Source organism: Cyprinodon variegatus, unplaced genomic scaffold, assembly GCF_000732505.1.
Source record: "Cyprinodon variegatus isolate N-32 unplaced genomic scaffold, C_variegatus-1.0 Scaffold509, whole genome shotgun sequence".
Classification (NCBI taxonomy): Eukaryota; Metazoa; Chordata; class Actinopteri; order Cyprinodontiformes; family Cyprinodontidae; genus Cyprinodon; species Cyprinodon variegatus.
This window is the reverse complement of record NW_015150962.1, coordinates 42,631-68,198: the sequence shown is the minus strand read 5'-3', so window position 1 is coordinate 68,198 and position 25,568 is coordinate 42,631. Positions and strand designations below refer to the sequence as shown.

General features: G+C 39.1%; 3 protein-coding genes across 3 annotated transcripts; all 3 read left to right on the top strand.

Annotated features, from left to right (window-relative positions):
• Positions 1-368: 368 nt before the first annotated feature.
• LOC107094845 (trace amine-associated receptor 13c-like) lies at positions 369-6,216 on the top strand. Its single transcript, XM_015390706.1, has 3 exons — positions 369-532; positions 686-1,241; positions 6,127-6,216. Exons 1-3 carry the CDS (start codon positions 369-371, stop codon positions 6,214-6,216), a joined length of 810 nt encoding a protein of 269 aa, XP_015246192.1.
• A 2,043-nt stretch (positions 6,217-8,259) lies between these two features.
• LOC107094843 (trace amine-associated receptor 13c-like) lies at positions 8,260-9,383 on the top strand. Its single transcript, XM_015390705.1, has 2 exons — positions 8,260-8,423; positions 8,573-9,383. Exons 1-2 carry the CDS (start codon positions 8,260-8,262, stop codon positions 9,381-9,383), a joined length of 975 nt encoding a protein of 324 aa, XP_015246191.1.
• Positions 9,384-22,363: 12,980 nt separating this feature from the next.
• On the top strand, positions 22,364-23,410 carry LOC107094842 (trace amine-associated receptor 13c-like). Its single transcript, XM_015390704.1, has 2 exons — positions 22,364-22,449; positions 22,600-23,410. Exons 1-2 carry the CDS (start codon positions 22,364-22,366, stop codon positions 23,408-23,410), a joined length of 897 nt encoding a protein of 298 aa, XP_015246190.1.
• The last annotated feature ends 2,158 nt before the right edge of the window (positions 23,411-25,568 follow it).

Here is a 25,568-nt window from a genome sequence, read left to right as displayed (position 1 = left end):
ACCACTGAGAAAATCTTATGACTACCTCCTTATGCTAAGTGTCAGTGGGGGACCATGAGTCCTTACTAGTATAAATAAAATTTGAGAATATCTATGTCATAGCACTATCATGGGCACTATAAGTGATATATGGGTGTTCTTTATCAATCAATATAAATATTCAAAAAACATTATTAAAGAAAACACAGCTGGTTGTCACTGTTTTTTTATGAGAGAAACAAGAATTTAAATGTTAAAGCCACACTAAACAGGATCTGATCACATGGGTTTCCATGGGGACAGAAATGTGAGGTGGAGAATAAGTAGACCAGTCAGTTAAATCAGCTTATAGAGCCTCATCAGTATCCAGGAGCTGCTGCCCCATGATAATGGGGGAGACTGAGCTCTGCTTTCCACAACTCTTTAACACTTCATGCAGCAGACCAAAACGTACTTACTTTGAAACTATGATAACCTACATTCTGGTGTTTTCCATCTCTCTACTCACCTCATCTCTAAATCTGTTGGTCATCATGTCTATCTCACACTTCAGGTTTCAAATGAGTTAGAAAATTTAACAATTATGATTGAAACTGCTGTAAATTAGTTTGGGGTTTTAAAGTATAGCACCTCTGCTTTTTTTTACAAATTTATTATGGATTACACAGACTAGAGAAAGTAAATCTGCTTTTGTTTTGCTCCACAGGCAGCTCCACTCTCCCACCAACCTGCTCCTTCTTTCTCTGGCCGTCTGTGATTTCTTTATTGGTCTTCTCATGTTCTTTCAAATTGCTCTGATAAATGGCTGCTGGCTTCTGGGGGACATTGCCTGTGTCAGTTATAACTATCTGGCTTATGTTTTTACCACTGCCTCAATAGGAACCATGGTGATGATATCTATTGACCGTTATGTAGCTATATGTTACCCCCTTCATTACAACACTAAAATAACACAGAAAAAAGTGAAGATATGTGTTTCCCTGTGTTGGACCTGGTCTATGGTGTTTCAGAGCTTAAATTTAATGGATAACTTCAAACAACCAGGCATGTATAACTCCTGCTTAGGTGAATGTTTGATTGTCATTAATTACATTAGTGGTATGGCAGATCTTATTTTATCGTTTATAGTGCCCATCATTATAATAGTAGTTTTGTATTTCAGAATATTTGTGGTGGCAGTTTCTCAGATTCGAGCTATACACTCTCACACTGCAGGATTAACCCTCCATGGTTCTGTAAATGTGAAGAAATCTGAGATTAAAGTAGCCGGGTCCCTCGGGGTTGTAGTCATTGTGTTCCTGATATGTCTGTTACCAGTATTCTGTGTCACACTTACAGGTCATAATACTTTACTTAATACCTCGGCCGCTGCTTTTGTGATATGTTTATTCTACTTTAACTCTTGCCTAAATCCTATTGTTTATGCATTTTTCTACTCCTGGTTTCGAAAATCAATTAAACTCATTATAACACTGCAGGTTTTTCAAAGGAACTCCCGTGACATGGACATGCTGTAAAAACCCTGCTTCAAAGTCGTCTCACTAAGAAAATGTAGATCTTCATATTTTCATACTTTCATATTTTTATCTAAAGTTTCAGTAATCTAACTGTCAAACAATATAGATTGGTTCTGGCATCTGACACTGCTATTTTACATGTATCCAGTTTTCTTGCTGTTGTAACACACATTATGCTGTTAGGAGGAAAGGAAGGGGTCATTTATTCTCTTCGCATTCACTATATCTCATAATTTTGTATTCTTGGGTTTACTCTATTTACAAAAGAAGCTGAAACCCTAACAGATTTTGTTGTGTTGTTTTCCAGGGACACTTAGTGGATTTTGTCTGTGAGTTTTAGCAGATTTATTATAGATTAAATACTATGTTAACTGATCTTTTACTTTAGCGAAAGCACATACTTTTTTCCGCTTAATCCTCAAATCCTTTTGGACAAAGTTGTTATGTGGAACTTTAGAACTTTATACCTGTATTTTGTAAAAATTCAACTCAACAAATTATGATTTGGCTTTAAAAAGAATGAAATACACCTTAAATCTTTCTTTATGACTTTGAGCTTTATGGCATTTTATTTTAGTTCAATGTGAAAATGCACAGAATTGAGAGACTTACACAGAAAAAATATATCTTGGATCCTTTGGACTTAATGTTAATCTTTCTTACTTTCAAATAAATGTATGCGATGGTTGAAATGATAAATTTTGATTAATTAAAATGTTTTTACCTTCAGAGAAAACGTGCTTGCATACAAAGTCAAATTTTTATTTTATAACAGATCATAAACCATTTTTTTGCTTTGTTATTACTGAATTTTTCAATTTGAAAAAAAAAAGTTAAAAAAAAGTTTCAAAAGTTAGTTACGTTACAACTAACGTTACAACTAACTGTTAGTTGCTCATGGTGTTGCAATGCTGGTCACAGCTCTTGAATCAGGTAATGAGGATACATTCACTTGAGTTACAACATTTGTAGGGATAAACTCCTAGTGACAGTATAACCTCTCTTTGTTTCAGCTGGTCCCGACCGGAACCAGAACCCCTGGGGCCAGCTAAGCTAACGGGTCTTTCAGCCTCATCATAGCAGGGTTGCCAACTTTTCACCAAACCTTGGGGTGAGATTTTGAAATAGTTTGTATCAAAGAGGATTAGGGACACTGAAAAAAAAGAAAGAAGAGTTGACTGATTTTTACATTTTATTTCAGTTTAATATGGGAAAATTTGGTCTTCACTTTTGCTTATTTTCAGTTGTGTTTAGTGTTTGCTTAGTTATTAGATATAATACTGTGTGACTGTAGCTAATAAAGGTACCATTGTATCTTATCCTGTGGTCTTTTGTGTTCATTTCACACAGTGAACAATTTATCACTCAGGCTGGATTCAATCTACTTTCAGTAGCATCTGAATGAGACACATTTATTTGGTTGTGATTAATAACGTTGCTAAGAGCCATAGCCTAAATTACTAAAGTGGTGAAAGACAACTGGATTTTTAACAGCCAGATTCAAGAGTCCAACCTTTTAGGTAAGAGTCTAAAATCCTGGTCAGTAAGCAGATTACAGTTATAATCATTCAAGTGATAATAAATGACTAGTTTTACCCTTGATTAGAAGTACCTAGTAATTTACTACAACTCGCAATTCTAGTTATTTAGTATGTTCATAATCTTCTGGTAAGCTGGCATAGCAATACTTTGCTGAAAATGAGAATTGAGGATAAGTAATTTATTTTAAATCCCCTAATAGTATACATTTATATTACTGAATATTATAGTTATATTACATTTTATATGAATGCCTCTTAAAATATATAATGTAAATTACAACCTGGAGAGACTCACACAAAGAAAAGGTACAATTAGGAAGGTTTTATTGACATGTATGAAATAAGTTCTTTAGTGCATGGACCCTGACAGAAGACAGTGATGCTGTGAAATGACCTTCACTTGGATGAGTAACATAGGGAAAGGATTAGAGCAGTTGTCCCCCCAGGGCCTGGACAGTGGTGGTGGAATAAGTCAGATGATGAGTGGGACTGAGAATATCCTAAAAGTGAGGGAGAAGATTGGGCAGAGGTTGGTGAAAGTTCAGCTGGCATGCAGGATAGAAGCTGGGTCAGAAGCTATGATTGGTTTCTGAGGGGATGTGGTCCCAACCTTGATTAACTGGAACTGCAAATTGGCATACCAGTAGATGGCCCAGGTGAGGCTGATAAGGGTCTTCCAGTTTTACCAGATTTAAGGGTCTACCAGACTTTCAGTAAATAAAGGGGACATTATTGCAAATGATTAACCATAAACTGGTAATCTTATTAATCTTGAAAGGTGCTTAAAAAATATATATATATTATTGCTTAACTTATTACATTTCCCTAAGTCAGTTACATCTCCATAAACCTCTAGTCTGGCCAGAAAGACTCGACATTCGGCATAAGGATATGGGTGTACAATATGTGAATATTAAATTGTGAAGAATTAGAATGTGTAGAAAATCTGCCAGAGTGAGGATATAGGAGCAGTGTTTAGGTCACATTCTTAAAAGAAGTCTGTTGTGGTCGGAAATTAAGCTGAACTATGTTCTGTAGTGTTGCTCAGACTCCCTCCTTCTGAGCAAAATTCTCTTTTCTGTGAAATTTATATGTTACTCTAATTGTCAAGAATCACTTTTAAACAGCTTCTTCCACTGCATATATCTACTGGGCACTTGTCGCATTCAAGCAGTATCTCTAAATCTCCCTGTTTCTCGCTTGCTGTAGTAGTAAGGGATTACTACGGAAGCCAAGAGCCTTCTCGAGATAATGACATAACTATCTCGTTATCATGGTTTAACAATTCATTGTTTTCTCGAGATATTAGATAATTACCTTGTTATCAAGACAAAACAGTTATGATTTCTTGAGATAACGAGATGCTTAAACTGTCTGAGTAATGAATGAGGCTGGCCAACAGCCCTGGATTCACTTTCCATCCATGCCTGCTGTGCCTGCAGTTGTGCAGGTGCGGTACCGCATGTGCACAAATAATCAGTCTTTCTTTTCATTCATTGTCAGGACATGATGGATGATTGGATTGCATGAAATACAATAACAACAAATCTGACTATTTTTTAATGAAAAACTTTAATCTGGACTATTTTTGGGGGTTAATGCATACTTGTTACAGGTGGAACTTCGGGGCTGTTCAGAGAATAACCAGCATAGGTCTAATTGCTTAGAAATCAGAAGTGGAAGCTAATCATCAAACCAACAATGTCGTTTTATCACCTATAAGTTAAACATTGGATTATTTACAGAATTAAATATACTGTATCTTCACGACTATAAGGCGCATATCAACGTCTTTTTTTTTCCCTCAAAATGTGCGGCGCGCCATATAGTGCGGTGCGCCCTATGTGTGTTACTGCGGACGTTGTTGAGACCACCATGAGAACGTTAAAGGGGGAAGTGTGGGCGTGGATTGTTTATAAAAGAACAGGTATGTGCTTTATGCAGAACTCCTCATCTCCTCATTGAGGAGATGATGAAAGAGTGGCTGAGGGAGGTGTATGTAAGGTGACCAGGTGGTTTTTTCCACGCATCACCATCGCAGTTAATCTGTGACTCCATGCGTTCCCATCTCACAGCCGATGTGAAAAACATGGTGAAACAAATGAACGCCGTGCTTGCTGTTATTCTAGGAGGTCTGACAAAGGAACTCCATCCGCTCGACATTGGTGTGAACCGGCCATTCAAAGTAATGCTACGTTCACGCGTCTGCTGCTTAATTTTTGCTGCTTGTACCAGTTAGTTCTGACTCGCGGCTGAAGCAGCTTTGCTGCTCTAGCTGCGCGGTGCAAAAGTGTGTCTGACGCGCGTTGGGCAGCGCTGCTCTATCCTTTCTTTGCCTTGTCAGTAGAAATCCCATTCAACAGCAGCCTCTGGCTGGGTCGCATCCTCGCGGTTCACCACGGCAGCTGGTAGGCGAAGAAATTTTATTGTAATCCAAAGGGGGGCCCAGAAGAAAATCTTTGGGAACCACTGCCTTACAGAAACCTGGGTGCCACAAGCAGAAGCGAGAATCTTTCGGTCTGATTAATTGATTAGTCCAAAGCCAGTTAAGAGTTACAAATCTTTTAAACATTTACCCCTTTGTTTCCCCCATCCAAATTGTAAAGCAACAAAACCTCTTCTGCTTTTAACCTTCTATTGTCCGCCAGGTCCTTACTCTCAATTTTTAGATCCATTTTCAGAAATCTTATTTGAGTTACTGTTAAACTCTTACAAGGTAGTTGTAACATTCATGATTTTAACATTCATGCTGATATTGAAGGTGATGGCTTAAATGCAGCCTTTAAAGCTATCTTAGACTCAATTGGCTTTGTTTAGAATGTGAATAGCCCCACGCATTCTCATATTCTTGCATAATCTCAGCACTAATGATTTCTCTCAAGATGCACTTGCTCAGCTCTGTCACATTTTCATTACTAATAATCTGATCCACCTGAACCGTACATGACCAGCCTTAAGACCAACCATCAGTGCTAGATTACTAAGCCATTTTGTTATCTTGTTATCTTCCAGCATTTTGATTCCTTACTTTCTGCTTGTTTGCCTGACCTGATCTGTCCCTGTTTCTGAATCTGCCTGATCCCTGTCAGATCTGCCTACCCATTTGCTACTTGGAACTGTTTGTCGACCTCGCCCTGGTGCTTCTTTGGACTGATTACCTGGCTCTGACCCTGGACTAGGCCCCCGTGTCATGTTTTAAAGCTTAAGTGTGTAATTTTCAGCGACATCTAACGTCCTGACTGCAGACCGCAGCAACATGAACATCTCCCCCCACCGCTTCTCCCCCCCAACAGTACGGCGAACGTTACAGGACAAAATGTCTTCCACGACGTCCGCATCACCTACCTTCTCCAGTGATGAGGTTTGTTTACATAGATAACTTCTGCAAAACAAACTTTTGTAACACATTTCTCTTCAGTTTTAGAACTTATAGAGCCAGACTGGATGAGAAAGCCTGCCTTGTTGCCCTGCCCTGGTTGCTGTTAACCTGGCTGCTAAGCTGCTGCTGGGTGAAGCTCAACATTCCAAATGGACATGGACAAAAGGTCTGCAGGTCTGGCGCAATTAGGGACAGAACAAACAATATGTCTTTTGATGATTTTGTTAATTTCATGTGTTTACTGATGAGTAAAGACAAAGCTGCAGTAATATGCTTTGAGCTGTTGTTGAAGCTTGGACAAGCTTTATTTCACAATGTGTTTAAACACTGATATAACAGTAGTGGTCACGTGTTCCTTATATCTTCATAACATTTCCATTAACAAGTATGACCAAAAGTAATTTAATGGATTACGTATGTCTATTCACTGATAGCTATTTCAAAGAGAGTAAAAAATCATCAAAAAACATCCCTCTCCCCAGCCACTTCGACCAGCTCCTCTGGGGGAATCCCAAGGTGCTCCCAGTCCAGCCGAGAAACATAGTCCCTCCAACGTGTCCTGGGTGTCATCCTGGGCCTCCTCCGCGTGGGACGTGCCTGGAACACCTCACCAAGGAGACACCCAGAAGGCATCCTAATCAGATGCCTGAGCCACCTCAACTGACTCCTCTCGATGTGGAGGAGCAGTAGCTCTACTGTGAGTCCCCCCCGGATGACTGAGCTCCTCAGCTTATCTCTAAGAGAGAGCCCAGACACACTATGGAGAGAACTCATTGCTGCTGCTTGTATCCGGGATCTCATTCTTTCGGTCGAGACCCAAAGCTCATGACCATAGATGAGGGTAGGAACGTAGATCAACTGGTAAATCGAAAGCTTTACTTTTTGGCTCAGCTCTCTCTTCACCACAACAGGGCCCGCTTCACAGCAGACGCTGCACCAATCCGCCTATTGATCTCCTGCTCCATCTTCCCCTCATTCGTGAACAAGAACACAAGATACTTAAACTCCTTCACTAGGGGCAGTACATCCTCCTCAACCTGGAGAAGGCACTCTACCCATTACCGGCTCAAGACCATGGTCTCGGATTTGGAGGCACTGATCTCCTGTGGTTATTGAGCACAAATCCATCTTAAACTGTAATATGGTGTTCAACCATATTTCCCGTTCCTCTTTGTACATAATAGTTTAGTTTGAGTTTCACTAGCTTTAGTTAAGAGTTTTAAACTGAAATATGTTTGACTCGGAGCGGAATGATTTTTGTTAATAAACTCATATTTTATGGTGAATTTATTCCATGTATGTGCAAAATTTACTGTTTGACCATGATTTGAGCTTGAATCACTCTTTCATTTAGTGTTCTAACAAGCAGCTAGTAGGGCGTGTGTTCATAAACAATATATAACAGCCGTAATAATATCTGATTAAATAAGATATTTACCACCCCTAATGGGGAGGGCAATAAAGATTGTAAAGTATCAGAAAATATAAATTCCCTGCTGGCTGGGAATTGAAAATAACAGTAATTCACAACATTGATATGGCATCCAACCTGAATTGGCATTGAATATAAATCCACAACACCCTTAACTCCTAATTGCTCCCCGGGCGCCGAACAATGGCAGCTCACTGCTCCCAACGTGGATAGGTTAAATGCAGAGGTACATTTCTCCACTGTGAGATCAATAAAGTTAATTTATTGTTATTATTATTATTTAAGATGTAAAAACATCTTATCACATGGGTTTCCATGGGGACACAAATGTGGGGTGGAGAATAAGTAGACCAGTCAGTAAAATCAGCTGATATAGCCTCATCAGTATCCAGGAGCTGCTGCCCCATGATAATGGAGGAGACTGAGCTCTGCTTTCCACAACTCTTTAACACTTCATGCAGCAGACCAAAACGTACTTACTTTGAAAATATATTAATTTACATACTGCTGTTTTCCATCTCTCTGCTCACCTCATCTCTAAATCTACTGGTCATCATCTCTATCTCACACTTCAGGTTTCTAATGAATTAGCAAATCTATCAACAATGATTGGAATTGCTGTAAATTAGTTTGGGGTTTGGAGTACAGCAAATATGCTTTTATACAAAAAATAACATATTTCACAGACTAGAGAAAGTAAATCTGCTTTTCTTTTTCTCCACAGGAAGCTCCACTCTCCCACCAACCTGCTCCTTCTTTCTCTTGCTGTCTCTGATTTCTTTACTGGTCTCCTCATGTTCTTTCATATTGTTCTGATAAATGGCTGTTGGCTTCTAGGTGACATTGCCTGTGTCATATATTACTATCTGGTTTATGTTTTCACCACTGCTTCAATAGGAACTATGGTGATGATATCTATTGACCGTTACGTAGCTATATGTTACCCTCTTTATTACAACACTAAAATAACACTGAAAAAAGTGAAGATATGTGTTTCCCTCTGTTGGACTTGGTCTTTGGTGTTTCAGAGCTTAAACGTGATGGAGAACTTCAAACAACCTGGCATGTATAACTCCTGCTTAGGTGAATGTGTCATTGTGATTAATTACATTGGTGGTATGGTAGATCTTATTCTCTCCTTTATAGTCCCCATCACTATAATAGTGGTTTTGTATTTCAGAATATTTGTGGTGGCAGTTTCTCAGATTCGAGCTATACACTCTCACACTGCAGGATTAACCCTCCATGGTTCTGTAAATGTTAAGAAATCTGAGATTAAAGTAGCCGGGTCCCTCGCGGTTGTAGTCGTTGTGTTCCTGATATGTCTGTTACCAGCATTCTGTGTCACACTTACAGGCCAAGATATTTTACTTAATGCCTCATCCTCTGCTTTTGTGTTAAGCTTGTTCTACTTTAACTCCTGTCTAAACCCTATTGTTTATGCATTCTTCTACTCCTGGTTTAGAAAATCAATTAAGCTCATCATAACACTGCAGGTTTTGCAAAGTGATTCCCGTGACATAGACATGCTGTGAAAACCCTGCCTTAAAGTGGTCTCACTAATAAAATGAAGATCTCCATATAGCCATAAAAACAAACGAGCATAACTAAATGAGGGGCAAGTATCAAACTCATTCTTAAAACTATAACTATATTGTTAGCTTAAGTTTTTTTTAGAACACTTACTGTCAAACAATATAGATCAGTTTTGGCATCTGACACTTGTATTTTCCATGTGAAAATTTCCTTGCTGTGTTAAACACACACCATCCTGTTAGGAGGAAACAAAGAGGTTATTTATACACTATATCTCATCATTTGTATCCTTGGTTTTACAGGAACACCTGCAAGAATTTTTTTGTTTGGGACTTTTAGCAGATTTAGTATAGAATAAATACTATGTTAACTGATCTTTTACTTTAGCAAACACAAATACTTTTTTCCCCTTAATCCTTAAGTCCTTTTGCATAAAGTTTTTATGAGCAATTTAGAAATTTTAAATATGTATTCTGTAAAAACTCAACTGAATGAATTATGGTCACTTTTGGCTAAGATTTGGCTTCAAAACAGATGAAATACTTTTTTTATGACTAATAAAAGTTTGTCACTGTCATGATTTATTTAAGGATCTGACCCAAAATGCAGAGAACCACTCAGAGAACAAGGCAAAGGTTTAAACAGGTTTATTGATAAAACCAGCGGGGGTTGAATTCAGAAAACTCAGTGTACTCAGAGGGCTGGTAAACCGGAACTGGAAGGGAGGAGGAAAGTTCACAGAGGTTAGTTCAGGTACTGTGGGAATCTTGGATGCCGTAAGGATAACTCTAGTGAGGGACTCATGATTCCTGACAGTCACAAAGCATAGGCCAAGCCTTTTATTTTAGCTCAATGTAAAGATGCACGGAATTGAGAGACTTACACAGAAAAAGATATTATTTGGATACTTTGGACTTAATGTGATTTCATACACTTTATTACTTTTACATACATTTATAAGATGATATAAATTTAACATATTAAAGTGTTAAAAGTATAAATTTTAATTTATTAGAAATATTTTAACTTCAGAGAAAAAAGGAAACTGCACTCATTCAAAGAAAAATGTTATCTTATAAATGATCATAAACAAGTTTTATGTTTTGTGATATAAGTTAATTTTTTAATTTGGAGAAAAATAATTTTTACCAGTACGTATAAGGAATAAATTTACTTAGGAATCAACTAATGAATAAAATGTAAAATTGTGTTTTATCTCAAAGAGTAATTAAATTACTTTGGACCAACTATATGTATTGACCACAGACACAGGATTTATAATTCATGATAATTTAGAGGTTGACCTTTAGTTTTTAGTTAATGTTTTTCAACAAGATAAATAGCCTTAAATGCCTCTGAGATCTTAAGATTGTCTCCGTATGATATGTGATACATTTCACTTAATGACACTAATCACACTCGAGAACAGCATGCAACAAAACAACATTTGAGCAGGCATAGAAAGGATCGGGGTCTTTCTCACACCCCTGTTCTCCGGTTGCCGCCTGGAGTCAGGGGCCTGGGAGAAGAGCGGACCACTTGGTCCGAGGTCTTAGCTGGGGGTTGTTACGGGTCCTGGATGGCTTGCTGATACCGGGGCCGGGGTATGGCGGGGGAGAAAGTGGACCTGTGAGTAACTTCGGGGGGAGCGAGGTTCTGGTTGGATGGCACCTCATGTTGGCCCCATCGCCGGGGGGTTGTGCAGGGGGTCGTCTGGTTGGGTGCGGAATGGAGGGTCGGGTCCGAAGCAGGAACTAGATGGGTTGGATTGTGGCAGTGACACTGCTCCCCTCCATACACTGGCTGGCACTTGGGCTCACTGGTTCAGCTCAGTGTTTGGGTGTGGATGCCCGGGTGGGTACTGGCTTATTCCCCCTGGGCCCTTATCGATTTGGTTATGAGCACCCTACTTTCTGTAAATATTAGTGTTGCGCCAATGCCATTTTTTTGGCTCCAATACGATACCTGGCTGTGCAGCATTTGCCCATACCGATACCATCTGTTTGAAAGTGATGTGTGTGTGTATATATGAAGAACTGTTTTGTGTTACATTGTCACTGATATAACATATATATTATATATATCTGATTCAACTGCTGATAGTTTTAACGGAATGCTAATGCCCACAACAAAGACTGAACAAGTCAAGTGTTGCTGAGGCAAACTGCTACTGTACATCATGAGCTAACCCTCTCTTTGTTTCAGTTGGACCCAGCCAGAACCAGAACCCCTGGGGCCAGCTAAGCTAACGGGTGTTTCAGCCTCATCGTAGTTTAATACATTCCTGAGTCATTATAAATTTTTTACCACAAACTGAATGAAACTTCATTGTTTTGACTGCAGTTAACATCTCTGCATCAGGGTTTATTTACATTTGTATCTGCTGCTATTAAAAGGACACTTTCAAACACATTAAGCCTTGAACTTTGAGCATCACTCAGGCTTTGAACAGACTCTTAAACCGCTCTTCCCCTTTTATTTAATTCATTTTGCTTATGTTCAGTAGTGTTTTAGTTTTTGCTTAGTAATTAGATATAATACCATGTGATTGTAGCTAATAAAGGTACCATTGTATTTTTAACCCGTGGTCTTTTGAGTACATTTTACACAGTGAACAATTTATCACTTAGGCTGGATTCACTTTCAGTAGCATCCGAATAAACAGAGACACATTTATTTGAGTGGTGATTAATAACGTTGCTGATAGCCATAGCCTAAATGACTAAATTATTGAAAGACAACTGGATTTTTGACAGCCAGATTCAGGAGTCCAACTTTTTAGGTAAGAGGCTGAAACCCTGGTCAGTAAGCAAATTAGAGTTATAATCATTCATCTGATAAAAAATAACTATTTTTACCCTTGATTTGAATTACCTATTAATTAGCAATATTCTAGTAATTCAATATATTCATAATCTTCTGTTAAGCTTTCACAACAACTGCTTACTAATTGGATGTAAAATAATTGCCATCATGGCTTTGTCAAGCTGTAGCCTACCTTTGTGAAGCAGGAGAAAGACTAATACAAAGTGAATCTAATAGAACCTTTTAATGACTACCTGAAATGGGTGACAGTAGTTGAATAAATTTTTGGCTCTTAAAAATGGTATCGGAGCCCTATTATTACTAATCATTACTCGCTGATACCGATACCACCATTTTAGTGCAGTATCAGGGCCCTGGCCGATACTGGTACTGGTATCGATGCAACATTGGTAAATCTTTTTAACCCAATAAGAATATCATAATGAAATAATGAATTGCAAGATGTAATGTCTTTTTACGAAAAGGGTTGAATGAAATTACAGGATTTAAATAAAATAAACACACTTCACTGTGTGGCTCAATAAATCAAAATACTCACTCAAAACAGTTGGATCAAAGCTTAAAATAAATTGACAATACTCTCAAAGCAATGCACATTAAAAATGTAAGTGTCGTAACACAAAACCTTGAAATTTCAAGTTCTCCTTTTAACTTCCCAAGTTACTCTTTAAACTGCAAAAAAAAAAGAAAACCCTTTAAAGTTCAAAATTCAAATCTTCAAAATTCAAATCCTCAAGCCGTGAAAGTGTCCATCACTTTCACGGCACAAACCAGAGGTCACAGATTAACGGGCCGGGGTCCGGATCCAGACCAACCTGCTGGCCAATACGGACCCAACCTGATTTAAAACATTTAGAAATTACGCGATGCAAATTAACCAATGAGCTGTGTCAGTCTGGGTTGCTGCTCCTAGCTACTTTTAGATGCAGCAGGCAAACCTGTGGCAAGCCAGGCGATGGGAAAGAAGAAGACAATGAGAAAAAGAGAGCAGAGAAAGTGTGAACTGCTGGAAGAACTGCGGTGAACTGTTGAAAGAAAAGTGAAATGGTACCGTCTCGGAATCTGGCATGCTCTAGCACCTGGTAGCTTCTCAAACAGACTGAAGAAAAAGTTTCCCGGAGCACCTCACTAAAGTTCAATGCAATACAAAGAGTCCTAGACGAACACTTAGCTGCAAACAACCGGGTAGACTGTCTCCTTCACCATCCTTTGATCAACAACAACCACAATTTTTTGCTCTACTTCCACTTGCGAGGATCCTCGCCAATCAGAAACCAGTAAAGTAATTTAATTCAATTCAGTTTATTTATATAGCGCCAATTCACAACATGTCATCTCAAGGCACTTTACAGTTCACAGATCATACAGTCAAATTGATACAAAGTTTTCTATCTAAGGAAAACCAGTTGGTTGCATCGACTCACAGACTTGAATGCAATACCTCACACTAAGCATGGAGAAGAAAAATTGCCTTTTAACAGGAAAAACCCTCCAGCAGAACCAGGCTCAGTCTGAGCGGCCATCTGCCGAGGCTGACTGGGGTTCAAGGCGACAGATGCAGTGATACAAAAAGCAGCTGTAAAAGGCGGCCCCGTCCAGGAAACACACAGCCAGGCAGACGAGCTCAGAGCCAGCTCCCATATCAGAGCATCAAGAGAGCACATCCAGCCAGTCACTGTCAGAGAAACAGGAGTATACTGGAAAACAGGCCAATCTCCAACATCTATAAAAAAGGGTGTTGATGGCGGCAGCACAGCTGATATTTCTCTCCAGGATGATGTCACAGCCAAGCAGGAATACACCAGAAGAAGCTACTCTCTTCTCTGCTTTGTAATAAATTAACAATTATTACAAACAGAAATAAAATACAAAGATGTACAAAACACAAACATTAGACATAGGAATAATAATAGTGCTTGGAATTGCATTTAAAAAGTTTTGTAAGAAGGATTGTAACATATTTAAAACTATTAAACCTTAATGAATTGATACCATCCCATGTGCCAAAATGAATCAAAAATATAGCACAGGGCCACACTTATCTTCAGCTACCACAATATACATGTGAGATTAAATAATACTACTTATTGTCATGGTGTTACAAAGTTCCGACCCAAATGCAGAAAACCGAACAGAGAGACCAGGGAAAAGGTTTAACGGGTTTTATTGAAGAAGTTTAGCAGAGGGAGAAGTGTTGCTCTGAACACTGCTCAACCGGAACTGTAAAGTGAGGGGAAGACACAGCGGTTAGTTCAGGCTCAGTGGGGAATTTGACTCGTGAAACTTGGAGAAAAGGGTTTGGTAGCCGACTCACGTTTCCAGTGAAGTTTTTGGATCCTTAACTCCTGTCTGTGTGCCGTTGTTCCAGTGTTTGTCTGATTCGGTGGAGGGCAGAACAGGGTTTACCCAGAATGCGGTTGATAGTTGGTGAACTGAGAAACAGACTGCCACTCAGATTTCCTGCAAGGAGAATTATCCCTTTCTCAGTGAAAGCTCAAACGATCTCTTGGGGAAAGTGGATCCAAACTTCCTGTTTGAACCCCAGCTCAGTTTGAAGCTCAGTTAATCCTTCTAGGGAGTGAAGGTCCGAGAAATCCAGTTTGCAGGATGACTTCCTGCCGAGAGGCAAAGACAAAAACAAAGTTAAACTCAGGTTGACAAAAAGCTCAGCTTGATTCAGCAAAAACTCAGCTTGGCTAGAGTACCCTAAACTGGCAAACACTCTGGCGTCGAAATAGTGGTATTCAGCAGCTTAAGAACACTCCGTTTAACGAGGAAACCATCAGCAGGTGTGTGAGGAGGCGGACCAGAACCTGGCGCCTCCTGGTGGATGAAGGGAGACAAACACAGAAACACAAACACAAAAACAGGAGTCCTGACATTTATACTTTAGTGATAGTATCAAGGTGCTAATTTATTGTATCTCTTATACCATATCCGTTGTTTGCGCTGTTCTTTTTACATCTCTTTTTAGGTGAATCAGACAGAAGACGTTTTATTATTGTCACCTTTTTACCTCCTGCTTTTTAATTCATCTTTTCTCCTTTTTCCTGTGTTTCCTTTCCTGTTCTACTTTGCCATCACAGTGTCCATTTTATCTGTAACACTCCCTGAAAGCAGACTGAAGTCAATGTGTTTTTTAACCAGCCTTTGGAAGCACTTAATCATGATTGGAGTCAGTGCGACAGGCTGGTAATTATTGAGTGATGTGACCTGAAACTTCTTTGGGACTGGAATAATGGTGGCAGACTTGAAGCATGCTGGTACTACGGATCGGTCCAGCAAGGTGTTAAAAATGTCTGTGAGGACACCAGCCAGCTGATCTGCACACTCCTTATACACCCGCCCAGGTATGTTATCAGGCCCTGGGGCCTCTCTTGGGTTGACTCTCCTCAGAGTTTTCCTCACATCAGCTACGTCCAGGTTTAGTGTCTCCTCCCCCTGGTGTGGAACGGCTTTCACTGCTGGGGTGCTGTTTAGGGGAGGGTGTGTTGTAGTCCGTGACTTCGTGGTGGCTGATGGACCTACAGTTACTAAACCCGAACGCTTTCAATAGGGTTTATATTTTCCAAAAATGAGCTCAAACATATATTCATTGAATGCTTTCTTGTTGTTGAGAACACAAGAGTACCACAGTACACTGATATTTATAGACAGATGCCTGCATTTAGTGCATTATTTATAAAGGGCTCAAAAACATTAATGTATAAAAAAGGACGAATAACAGCCGACACCGATTCCAACATCAATATATCATGCATTCCTAGTGTGGACACAACTTCAATTCCATCCATCCATGTGTGACGTCCCTTTAAGCTGCATCAGTGATTATCCTCCTTCACAAAAGGAAAATCAAATTTTGAAATTTGTCCCTTATGTCGTTGACAGCCAAAGTCTATGTATTTAGCTTTGCATTTCAAAAATCATTTATGCACTGATTTGTATTATTTGTGCTTTAATACTTGCAGATTTCTTATATTTTAATTTTAAGTCTGTGTCCAGTGAATCTGGCTCTCTCTGGGTTGGCTGGCACAGCTATTTCTAAGTCTTGTTGAACTACATAAGAAAAAAAGATATGTTGAATTATATTATAGCATTGCATATTTTTTCTTGTAAACTTGGGGATATATTTTATTGCATTTTGCATATCCCAGTAAATCTGTTTCACCTTTAAATTTGCAGCTGTCCCTAATTGTGTCTCTGCTCTGCTTATAAGCAGATTCATGAATCTGTCTACCAATATAATGATGCCACAGAAAAAAATAGTTTTTAATATATCTAGAAGCTCTGCAGTCTGATTCTCTATTCAATAAGAAAACAACAGGTATGTGTTAATTTCAATCTGTAGCCTAGCTTTTTTAACTTATATAAATGTTTCCTCTGTTGCCTTTTTTAGCTGAAAAAACTCAGTATGTGTAACAAATTGATTTTTCGGTGGCATCTCTATTTTTTTAACCAACCCGTCTCGTAACTTTAACTGAAACATATATCGAAGTAGCTGCCGATTAAAATTCACTGAGTGCTGCTTCGTCTCTCCTCCTCCACGTAGCTACTCTGTATGCAGTGAATAGCAACCCCAAATATATATTATGTCCCAGAGTGACAGATCTGATGATATTTCAAGAGGTGGGACTCGACAGCAGCTGGAGGGCGAAGAAAAAAACATGGACTGAAAACGCTCTGAACACAGTTAGCTGCACCTAACCGCAGTTACTGTAGGCTAAAGTAAATCAGCGGAAAGGGGGGAAAAAAGCGGAAATAATTGGTGGGGACTGTCCCCTCCATGACGAAGTTGGAGGGGACATGTCCATACCAGTCCTTCAGAAAGTTACGCCAGTGCCGTGATCATCCAAATGCCTTTCCACATCCTCCTGTTGTTGCTGTCGTGGAAAAGATCCTGAATCTTCTGGCTGTGGTTCTGCTTTGCTGATCTGATGGCATGGTTTCAGTTGGCGAGCGCATTTCTCAGTGCATCTTTATCACCAGACTTGAAAGCCGAGTTCCGTGCTTTTCGTGCATTCCACCAGAATGATGGCGCAGCGGTTACATACCTCCTTTTTTGAAGAGAGTTCGAGTCAGAGATTATCCATGTTGTTTTCCAACATTGGAGAGCAGGACTGATGGAAGCGGCAGTCTGTGGGGATTTCTATTTAGCTTTGTATTTAGCCCACCTCCACAGCCTCGCTTTCTCCGTCTCATGCATCTCTTCCTCCGTCCATTATGTTACGCTGTTGTTATATTTACATCCGTCCAGCACTACGTACATGTAGCTTTTTAAATGGTCAAAAATATCTGTATTTACAACATTTTGTGACCGTAGCTCCAGCGGGCGTTGGTGATCATAGATGCGGGTTTGATGTCTAGTTTGTATCATTTCAAGCGACATATTTTGTGAAACTGTAGGAAGGAACTTTTGTATTACGCCACTTGCGGAATGTAGTGGTATTTACATGGAATGTATTGATGTGCCAACATTCAAATGCAATTGCGACGGAGCTGATCAGGGAAAAAGTAAAAAAAACAAAAAACAAATGTGGTCTATTTAACATAGGATATTGGTCTTCTGAAAGCCTGTTAGTTAAAGGTACATATGGAGGACAATCTTTTATTTCTAGATGGATCATCTTAATAAGTGGTCCTCCTAATTGTCAATCATTCTGCTGATATGTTTACGTAATGCTGTCCTACGTGCTCATTCCCAGTTAGCTATCTTTTTCTGTGCATGTACACTTTCAGGCATTTATGTTGTGAACTATGGTTTCAGACAGTCATTGAAGCTCACCTTTTTCACCTCGGTTCTTTGAAAATGTCCAAAGGTTGTAGAGAAAAAGTGTCTACTAATTGTATGAGAAGAAAAGAAACTGTTTTTTTTTCCCCATCCAAATTGTAAAGCAACAAAACCTCTTCTGCTTGTAACCTTGTTTTGTCCACCAGCTCCTTACTCTCAATTTTTAAATCCATTTTCAGAAATCTTATTAAACTCAAATTTTGAGTTACTGTTGAACTCTGACACATTTAGATCATTGTAATGGGTGATTTTAAAATTCATACTGATATTGAAGGTGATGACTTGAATTCAGCCTTTAATGCTATCTTAGACTCAATTGGCTTTGTTCAGAATGTCCCACCTATTCTCATATTCTGTCATTATCTCAGCAGTGATGCTCTCTCACAAGACACACCTGCTCAGCTCCGTTGCATTTTTCGTTACTTCTCATCTGATCCACCTGCACAGTACATAACTCAAAACAATAAGTGTTATTGTGGATTCGACCTACTCGCTTTATCTAATCACCCCTGGATGGTATGGTGAAAGGGCACAGAAGACTGCTTACCCCCCTCCCCTACCCGCGAAACATCTGTGAATGCGCTCAGTGAGTGTTGATAAACTTCCATCTTATCAAGGACATTGCCTGTGGTCAGTGTTCATGGACAAATTGAATGCACTCATCATACACAAAGAAATAATGTCTCAATATGTCAGATTGACTTCATGTGACTAAGCCTCCAATGTGACCCCTTTGTCTGTCTTGTGTTTACATGTGCTTTCTTGTGCAAAGTTTTTTGATATCTCAAACTATATCTTGTCAAGGATAAAGTGGGAAATATGTTTTTTTCCCCCTCTGTTCCCCAATGTGGCTCCTATCTTTCCACAGAGACAATGGCACGCTAGGTAACCGCCTGGAGCTGGGCAGCCAGGTAACTGGTGGGAACCCAGCTTGGCCTCAGTTAATCCGTCCCCCCCTCCAACCCCCTGGAGCTTTAAAAAAATATATGAAAATCAATTTTTTTGTTTTGTTTTGTTTGTTTTAATATGGTGTGCAATAGGTAAAACAAAAAATAATTATGTTTTCCACTGCTGTAAACATTTCTATAATAAAGACATTTGAACAATAATTTGTGCCTAGCCACAGAGATCAGTGGTTATAACTTGGAACCAGCGGTGCCAGGCAAACAAAGCTGCAGGCGTGTCTTAAACCATGGATTCCAAAGCGAAAAAAGGAAAATAGCTAATAAGAAAAGAGGATTCAAAGAATGGACCGAATCATTTGCTTTCATTATCAACGCAGAAGGATTGCCTGTATTTTTGCTTAGTAATGAGAGGTTGTCAAAAATAAAAATAAACATTTGGAAAGACATTACCAGGGAAGGGTAAATATGCAGCCAACCACAAAGTTGGGAGGGAGAGAAAAAGTGTGATTGCAGAACTTCTGGATAAATTACAGGAGCGCAAAGATAGATTAAAGAAGTGGATTGCATCTCCAATACTGCTGCTAGTTTTGTTGCAAGGATGGAAAAGAGTCCAAAGGTCAAACAGGTAGCGTTCTGATGGAGGTATGTGAATTTTCTTCAATTTTTTCCCCAAATCCTAAAAATATAATTCACACCAAGGAACGCTGGTGACGGAGGATGTGGGATTTCATGGTTAGAGAGCGCTGCTCTAATGTGGAGGTCAGTTCCTGCTGGTTCGTCATGATTCAATCAACTCCTCCCAACAGAAACACGTCCACCATAGAAAAATTTCTTTATTATGTTTCTAAAATTTCATCAATGCAACAAAACTTAAACCGTGCTGTGAAGCGTCACGCGATGGGAGTGTTCACTGCTCCTCCCTCACCTTATTCTACTATGTGACATTTGCTCCAGGATAAACATTTAATCATGAATGCTTATTATATATTTAAGCCCACCTAATCCTTTTCTATAGTGGGATAATACACTTAGAGCCCACAAACGAGACTATTATATAACATTTAAATTTTTGCAGCTCCAAACAGATTTATTTTTTGTTCTTTTGGTCCAATATGGCTCTTTGAGCAGTTTGGGTTGCAGACCCCTGGCCTAACCCGATCTGTGACTGTTTCTGAATCTCCTCGATCCCTGTCTGAACCACCTGCCCATTGCCTACCTGGAAGTATTTCTCAAACTCATCCTGGTGCTTCATTGGACTTCTGATCACCTGGCTCTGACCCTGGACTACACTTCCGACTATGGATTCTGGTTTGTCCGCCTGTTCCTCCTGCCTGTTATTGTCTTCACAGGTTTGACCCTGGGCCTGACCATGGATAATCATAATTCGGCTGGAGTTATTCTCTGGGACTGATGCTCTCAGCGAATCGCTGACAGGACCTGCAGAATAACTTGGCCTTAAATGGAACCATCAACAGACAGTGGTGAGCAGGTGTAGAACAATCCATTTCTAAACTGCCGTTCGTGAAATTTTATCCAATTTGCATAGCCAGGCTTCACCCACTCAGCCACATCCACAAATGTCTGCCTCTGTCACAATGGCCCTTCCTGTTACTACAATCAATACAGGGTTTATCTCACTTAGTGGGATTTTCACTTTGAGTTACAGCCTTCATGTTATGCCTCTGAACTCTCTAAGATCACCTACATGATGTCCCTTTTAGCAAGCAAAGAAAAGCTTCGGGGCACTTCTTAGTAGCAGAGCAACTCTAGTATTTGTCACTCTTACCAGGATTTCTATCAGGAAGTAATGGGTGTGGTCAGCCCTGTTTTACCTTGTTGTGAGGCAAACTAAGGACTGTTGTCCATCAAAGAGTAGTAACGGTCAGTGGCAGAATACATAGACTTTCATCTGTTATCATTGGACAGTCACTGCAATAAGGATGCCTTGATGGATGTTTCGTCATAGGACTGCATGAGAAGATAAAGGATGAGTTGGCCACCCGAGAAATCAGCTAGAGGATCGACCTTCAGCCTATGGAATGGCGCAGAGAACAGAGGGCATCAACCATCACCAAACAAGTAGTGTCCCATTCACCAAAAGCCATACTTTCTCACCAAATGCAGAGGCTTCAGAATTAAAACACTGGACAAGAGGAGTCTATTCAAAGAGCACTCCATATGTTATAAACATTGTCCATCCACAAATGATAAGGCCAAAGACTGTAAAGTTTTGTTTGACTGCTCTGAGAGCAATAGGGATGCATATGTTTTAGCCATGCATGCAGGACCCTAAAGACCCCAATACATCACCAAGTAAAGATAGTGGGGAGCCAGGTACCCCTAGGCCTAGAGTGCCATGTCCCACTGAAGGCGATTACACCTCGAACTTCTCTTCCGGTTCTTTTCCTGGAAGTAAGCAACTTGGTTTAATTACTCTTAACTCAAAACTTGGTAAAACTATATAAAAAGACTAAAAACTACAGTAAAAATTGACAGAGTTTATTCCAGATCAGATCGTTACAGGACAGAGAACTTGCTTGGAGTCGGCACACCTGTGGGCTCAAGTTATCCGAACAAGGTCATCCAAACAGGCTGTTCCTGTCAGAAACTGACAAGCCATCCATGCCCTGACCTTTGTGCCTCTTGGCTCTATTCCTCAGGATTACAAATATCTCTTCTTTTTCAGTCTGACTTCAGGATGTAAAATTTTCCTGCGCTTGGTTTACAGGGAAAAAGAATGTACTCATTAGATGGCCTCAGTGTTATAAAGTTAAGATGTTGAAAACTTGAAACCAAAAATGACTGAGTTGGTTGTCCATCCGCATACTGCATAGATTGAACACTGAGAAAATCTTGTGACAACCTCCTGATAATTGGAGTCACTAAGGGACTATGAGTCTTTACTAGTATAAATAAAATCTGAAAATATCTATGTCATAGCACCATGATAAATTAATATATAGGGTGTCTTTATCAATTAATGTAAAGCATCACATAACTAAAGATATTCAGACATTATAAATACATGTAGGGGGAGTGTTGGCCTAAAGGTTGAAGCAGTGCGCATGTGCTCTGAGAAGGTTGCAAGTACCCGGTTCGATCCCAACATCCAGCACGCTGGCTCTCTGTGCAAGACCCTTAACCCCAAATTGCTCCCCGGGCACCGCACAGTGGCAGCCCACTGCTTCAAAAGTGGATGGGTTAAATGCAAGGGTAAATTTCCCCAGTGTGAGATCAATAACGTTTAATTATTATTGGTATTTAAGATGTAAAAACATCTTATCACATGGGTTTCCATGGGGACAGAAATGGGAGGTGGAGAATAAGTAGACCAGTCAGATAAATCAGCTGATAGAGCCTCATCAGGCTCTATCAGCAGATAATGGAGGAGACTGAGCTCTGCTTTCCACAACTCTTTAACACTTCATGCAGCAGACCAAAACGTACTTATTTTGAAACTATGATAACCTACATTCTGATGTTTTCCATCTCTCTGCTCACCTCATCTTTAAATCTGCTGGTCATCATCTCTGTCTCACACTTCAGGTTTAAAATGAGTTAGCTAATTTAACAATAATTATTGAAATTGCTGTAAATTACTTTGGGGTTTTGTAGTACAACAAATCTGCTTTTATACAATCAATAACAGATTACACAGACTAGTGAAAATAAATCTGCTTTTGTTTTTCTCCACAGGAAGCTCCACTCTCCCACCAACCTGCTCCTTCTGTCTCTTGCTGTCTCTGATTTCTTTATTGGTCTCCTCATGTTCTTTCATATTGTTCAGATAAATGGCTGCTGGCTTCTGGGTGACAGTTTCTGTGTCATATTTCACTATCTGGCTTATATTTTTGCCAATGCCTCAACAGGAACCATGGTGATGATATCTATTGACCGTTATGTAGCTATATGTTACCCCCTTCATTACAACACTAAAATAACACAGAAAAAAGTGCAAATCTGTGTTTCCCTGTGTTGGACCTGGTCTGTGGTGTTTCAGAGTCTTAATTTGATGGATAACTTCAAACAACCTGGCATGTATAACTCCTGCTTAGGTGAATGTGTCATTGTGTTCAATTATATTGGTGGTATGGTAGATCTTATTTTGTCCTTTGTAGTCCCCATCACTGTAATGCTAGTTTTGTACCTCAGAATATTTGTGGTGGCAGTTTCTCAGATTCGAGCTATACACTCTCACACTGCAGGATTAACCCTCCATGGTTCTGTAAATGTTTGGAAATCTGAGATTAAAGTAGCCGGGTCCCTCGGGGTTGTAGTTATAGTGTTCCTGATATGTCTGTTACCAGCATTCTGTGTCACACTTACAGGCCAAGATACTTTACTTAATACCTCAGCCGCTGCTTTTGTGATAATTTTATTTGACTTTAACTCCTGTCTAAACCCTATTATTTATGCCTTTTTCTATTCCTGGTTTAGAAAAGCAATTAAACTCATTTTAACACTTAAGATTTTGCAAAGTGATTCATGTGACATGGACATACTATAAAAACCCTGCATTAAAGTGTTCTCACTGAAAAAAAAATAAGGCCTTAATTTAGGCATATGTCAACAGAAAAGCATTTTTTCTTAAAATAAGTGCATTTAGTCTTGAATTGAGGATGCAAGTGAGACACTTTGTCAATGGAACAAGACAATTTATATTTAAAATAAGACAAAATTATTGCATTGTCTTAATTCAAGTGCATATTAACAAATTATCTTATTTTAAGGGTAAAAATACTAATTCCATTGGCAAATCGTCTTATTTACTTACTCTAATTTAGGGTAAATAATAGGTTTCGCAGTGTAAAAGAAATGCAAGAATCCCACTTCTTCTAAAACTATATTATTTGTTGAAGTTCTTCCTCTTAAAAATCTGACTGTTAAACAATGTAGATGGGTTCAGGCACCAGACACTTCTGGTTTTTCCCATGTGCCCAATTTTCTTTATGTTTCAAACCCACACCATGCTGTTAGGAAGAAAAAAACTGGGTATTTATTATTGTAGCATAGACTTTATCTCATCATCTCATCATTTTTTTTCCCAGGATTTATTCTACAGTTACAAATAGACCGTTTTGAAATAAAATACTTTTTATATTTTACTGGGACAGCTACAACTACGTTTTAGTGCAATTAAATGCAATGATAACTGATATATTTTTTTATTTGTCTTGATACTGAAATTCGTCATATGGAATTTAGAAACTTCAACTCATAATTTCTAAAAATTCAACTGAACAAGTTATGATCAGTTATGGCCAATATTTTACTTTGATGCACATGTCTTAATTCTTTCTTTGCGTTTCTGTTTTTAGCTAAATAAAAAGTTGACACAAAGCTAAAGGCAAGCCTTTTATTTTAGTCCAGTGTAAAAATGCACAAAAGTGACAGACTTCTGTTGTAACCAGCTTGTATTACATAAAAATAATCAGTAGCTGGATTTATTCAACATCAAACACATGAAAAACTTAAAGATACCTATTTGCGTCAAAATGTATATAAAATGACCCATCATATTTCACCAAAATGAGGCCATGGTCACTTGACTATAACAAATAGAAAAAATTTTCTCCTACCATAATGAGAAAATTTAGCAGCACAAAACCATTGTTCTAATGCCCCCCCCCCCACCAATAGTTGCAAACAGAAAATAACAAAATAATGAACAATGCCTGGCAGTGTCTCTGCTGGTACCACAAGATGAGGTATTGACACTGATCTTAGATTAGATTAGATTAGATGAGCTTTATTGATCTCACAGCGGAGAAATTTACTGGTCACATATTGGCATACTGTAGTACTTAAAGAAGGTGCAAACAAGGAGGAAAAAGTACATTAGGAATAAAAATAAATAAAAATAAAATAAAAATAGATAAAAAAATAAAAATTAAAAATACAAGGGAGTAACACAGATATTTGAGGGGACATATGTACAATCAGGATGGCTTATATACAGGTGGATTGACTTTTACATTAAAGTGTAGTAGGTAAGGAACAACGGTGAGGTAGTGGTATAACTATTCTATTCACATATATTGCACAGTCAGCATATTGCACAGAATATTGCACAGTCAATAAATAAAAAACTATAATATATTTGTTCAGTGCTTGTTACAGGAGTTATTGTGGTTATAGTGCAGTATTATAGAGTCTGGTGGCAGCAGGAATGAATGACCTGTGGTAGCGCTCCTTCTTACAGACAGGGTGTCTAAGTCTTTCCCTAAAGGAGCAGCTCAACTCCTCTATAGTCTGGTGCAGGGGGTGAGAGGTGTTGTCCATGATGGATGTGATTTTGGACAGCACCCTCCTCTCAGCCACTTCCTCCACTGAGTCCAGAAGGCAGCCCAGGACAGAAGTGGCATTCCTCACCAGCTTATTCAGTCTCTTTCTGTCCCGCTCTGAGCTGCCAAGTCAAAAGTCAGTAAAACTCTTTTTTGTCTTTACTTTTTATCGTCTCAAGTAAAGTTGTCCACCTCCTTGATGGTATAAGTTAGAACTATCTCATTTATCTCTAGGGCTAAAATATTCCAGTTTTACTGTTTAGCGTTCCGTTTTCTGGCCACCTGGTTAAATATTTTTCAAATTGGTCATTCTTCATCAGAGATATGTTTGATGAAGTGATAAGTTGCTGATATAAAAAAAAATCATCTGCTAAATGCATA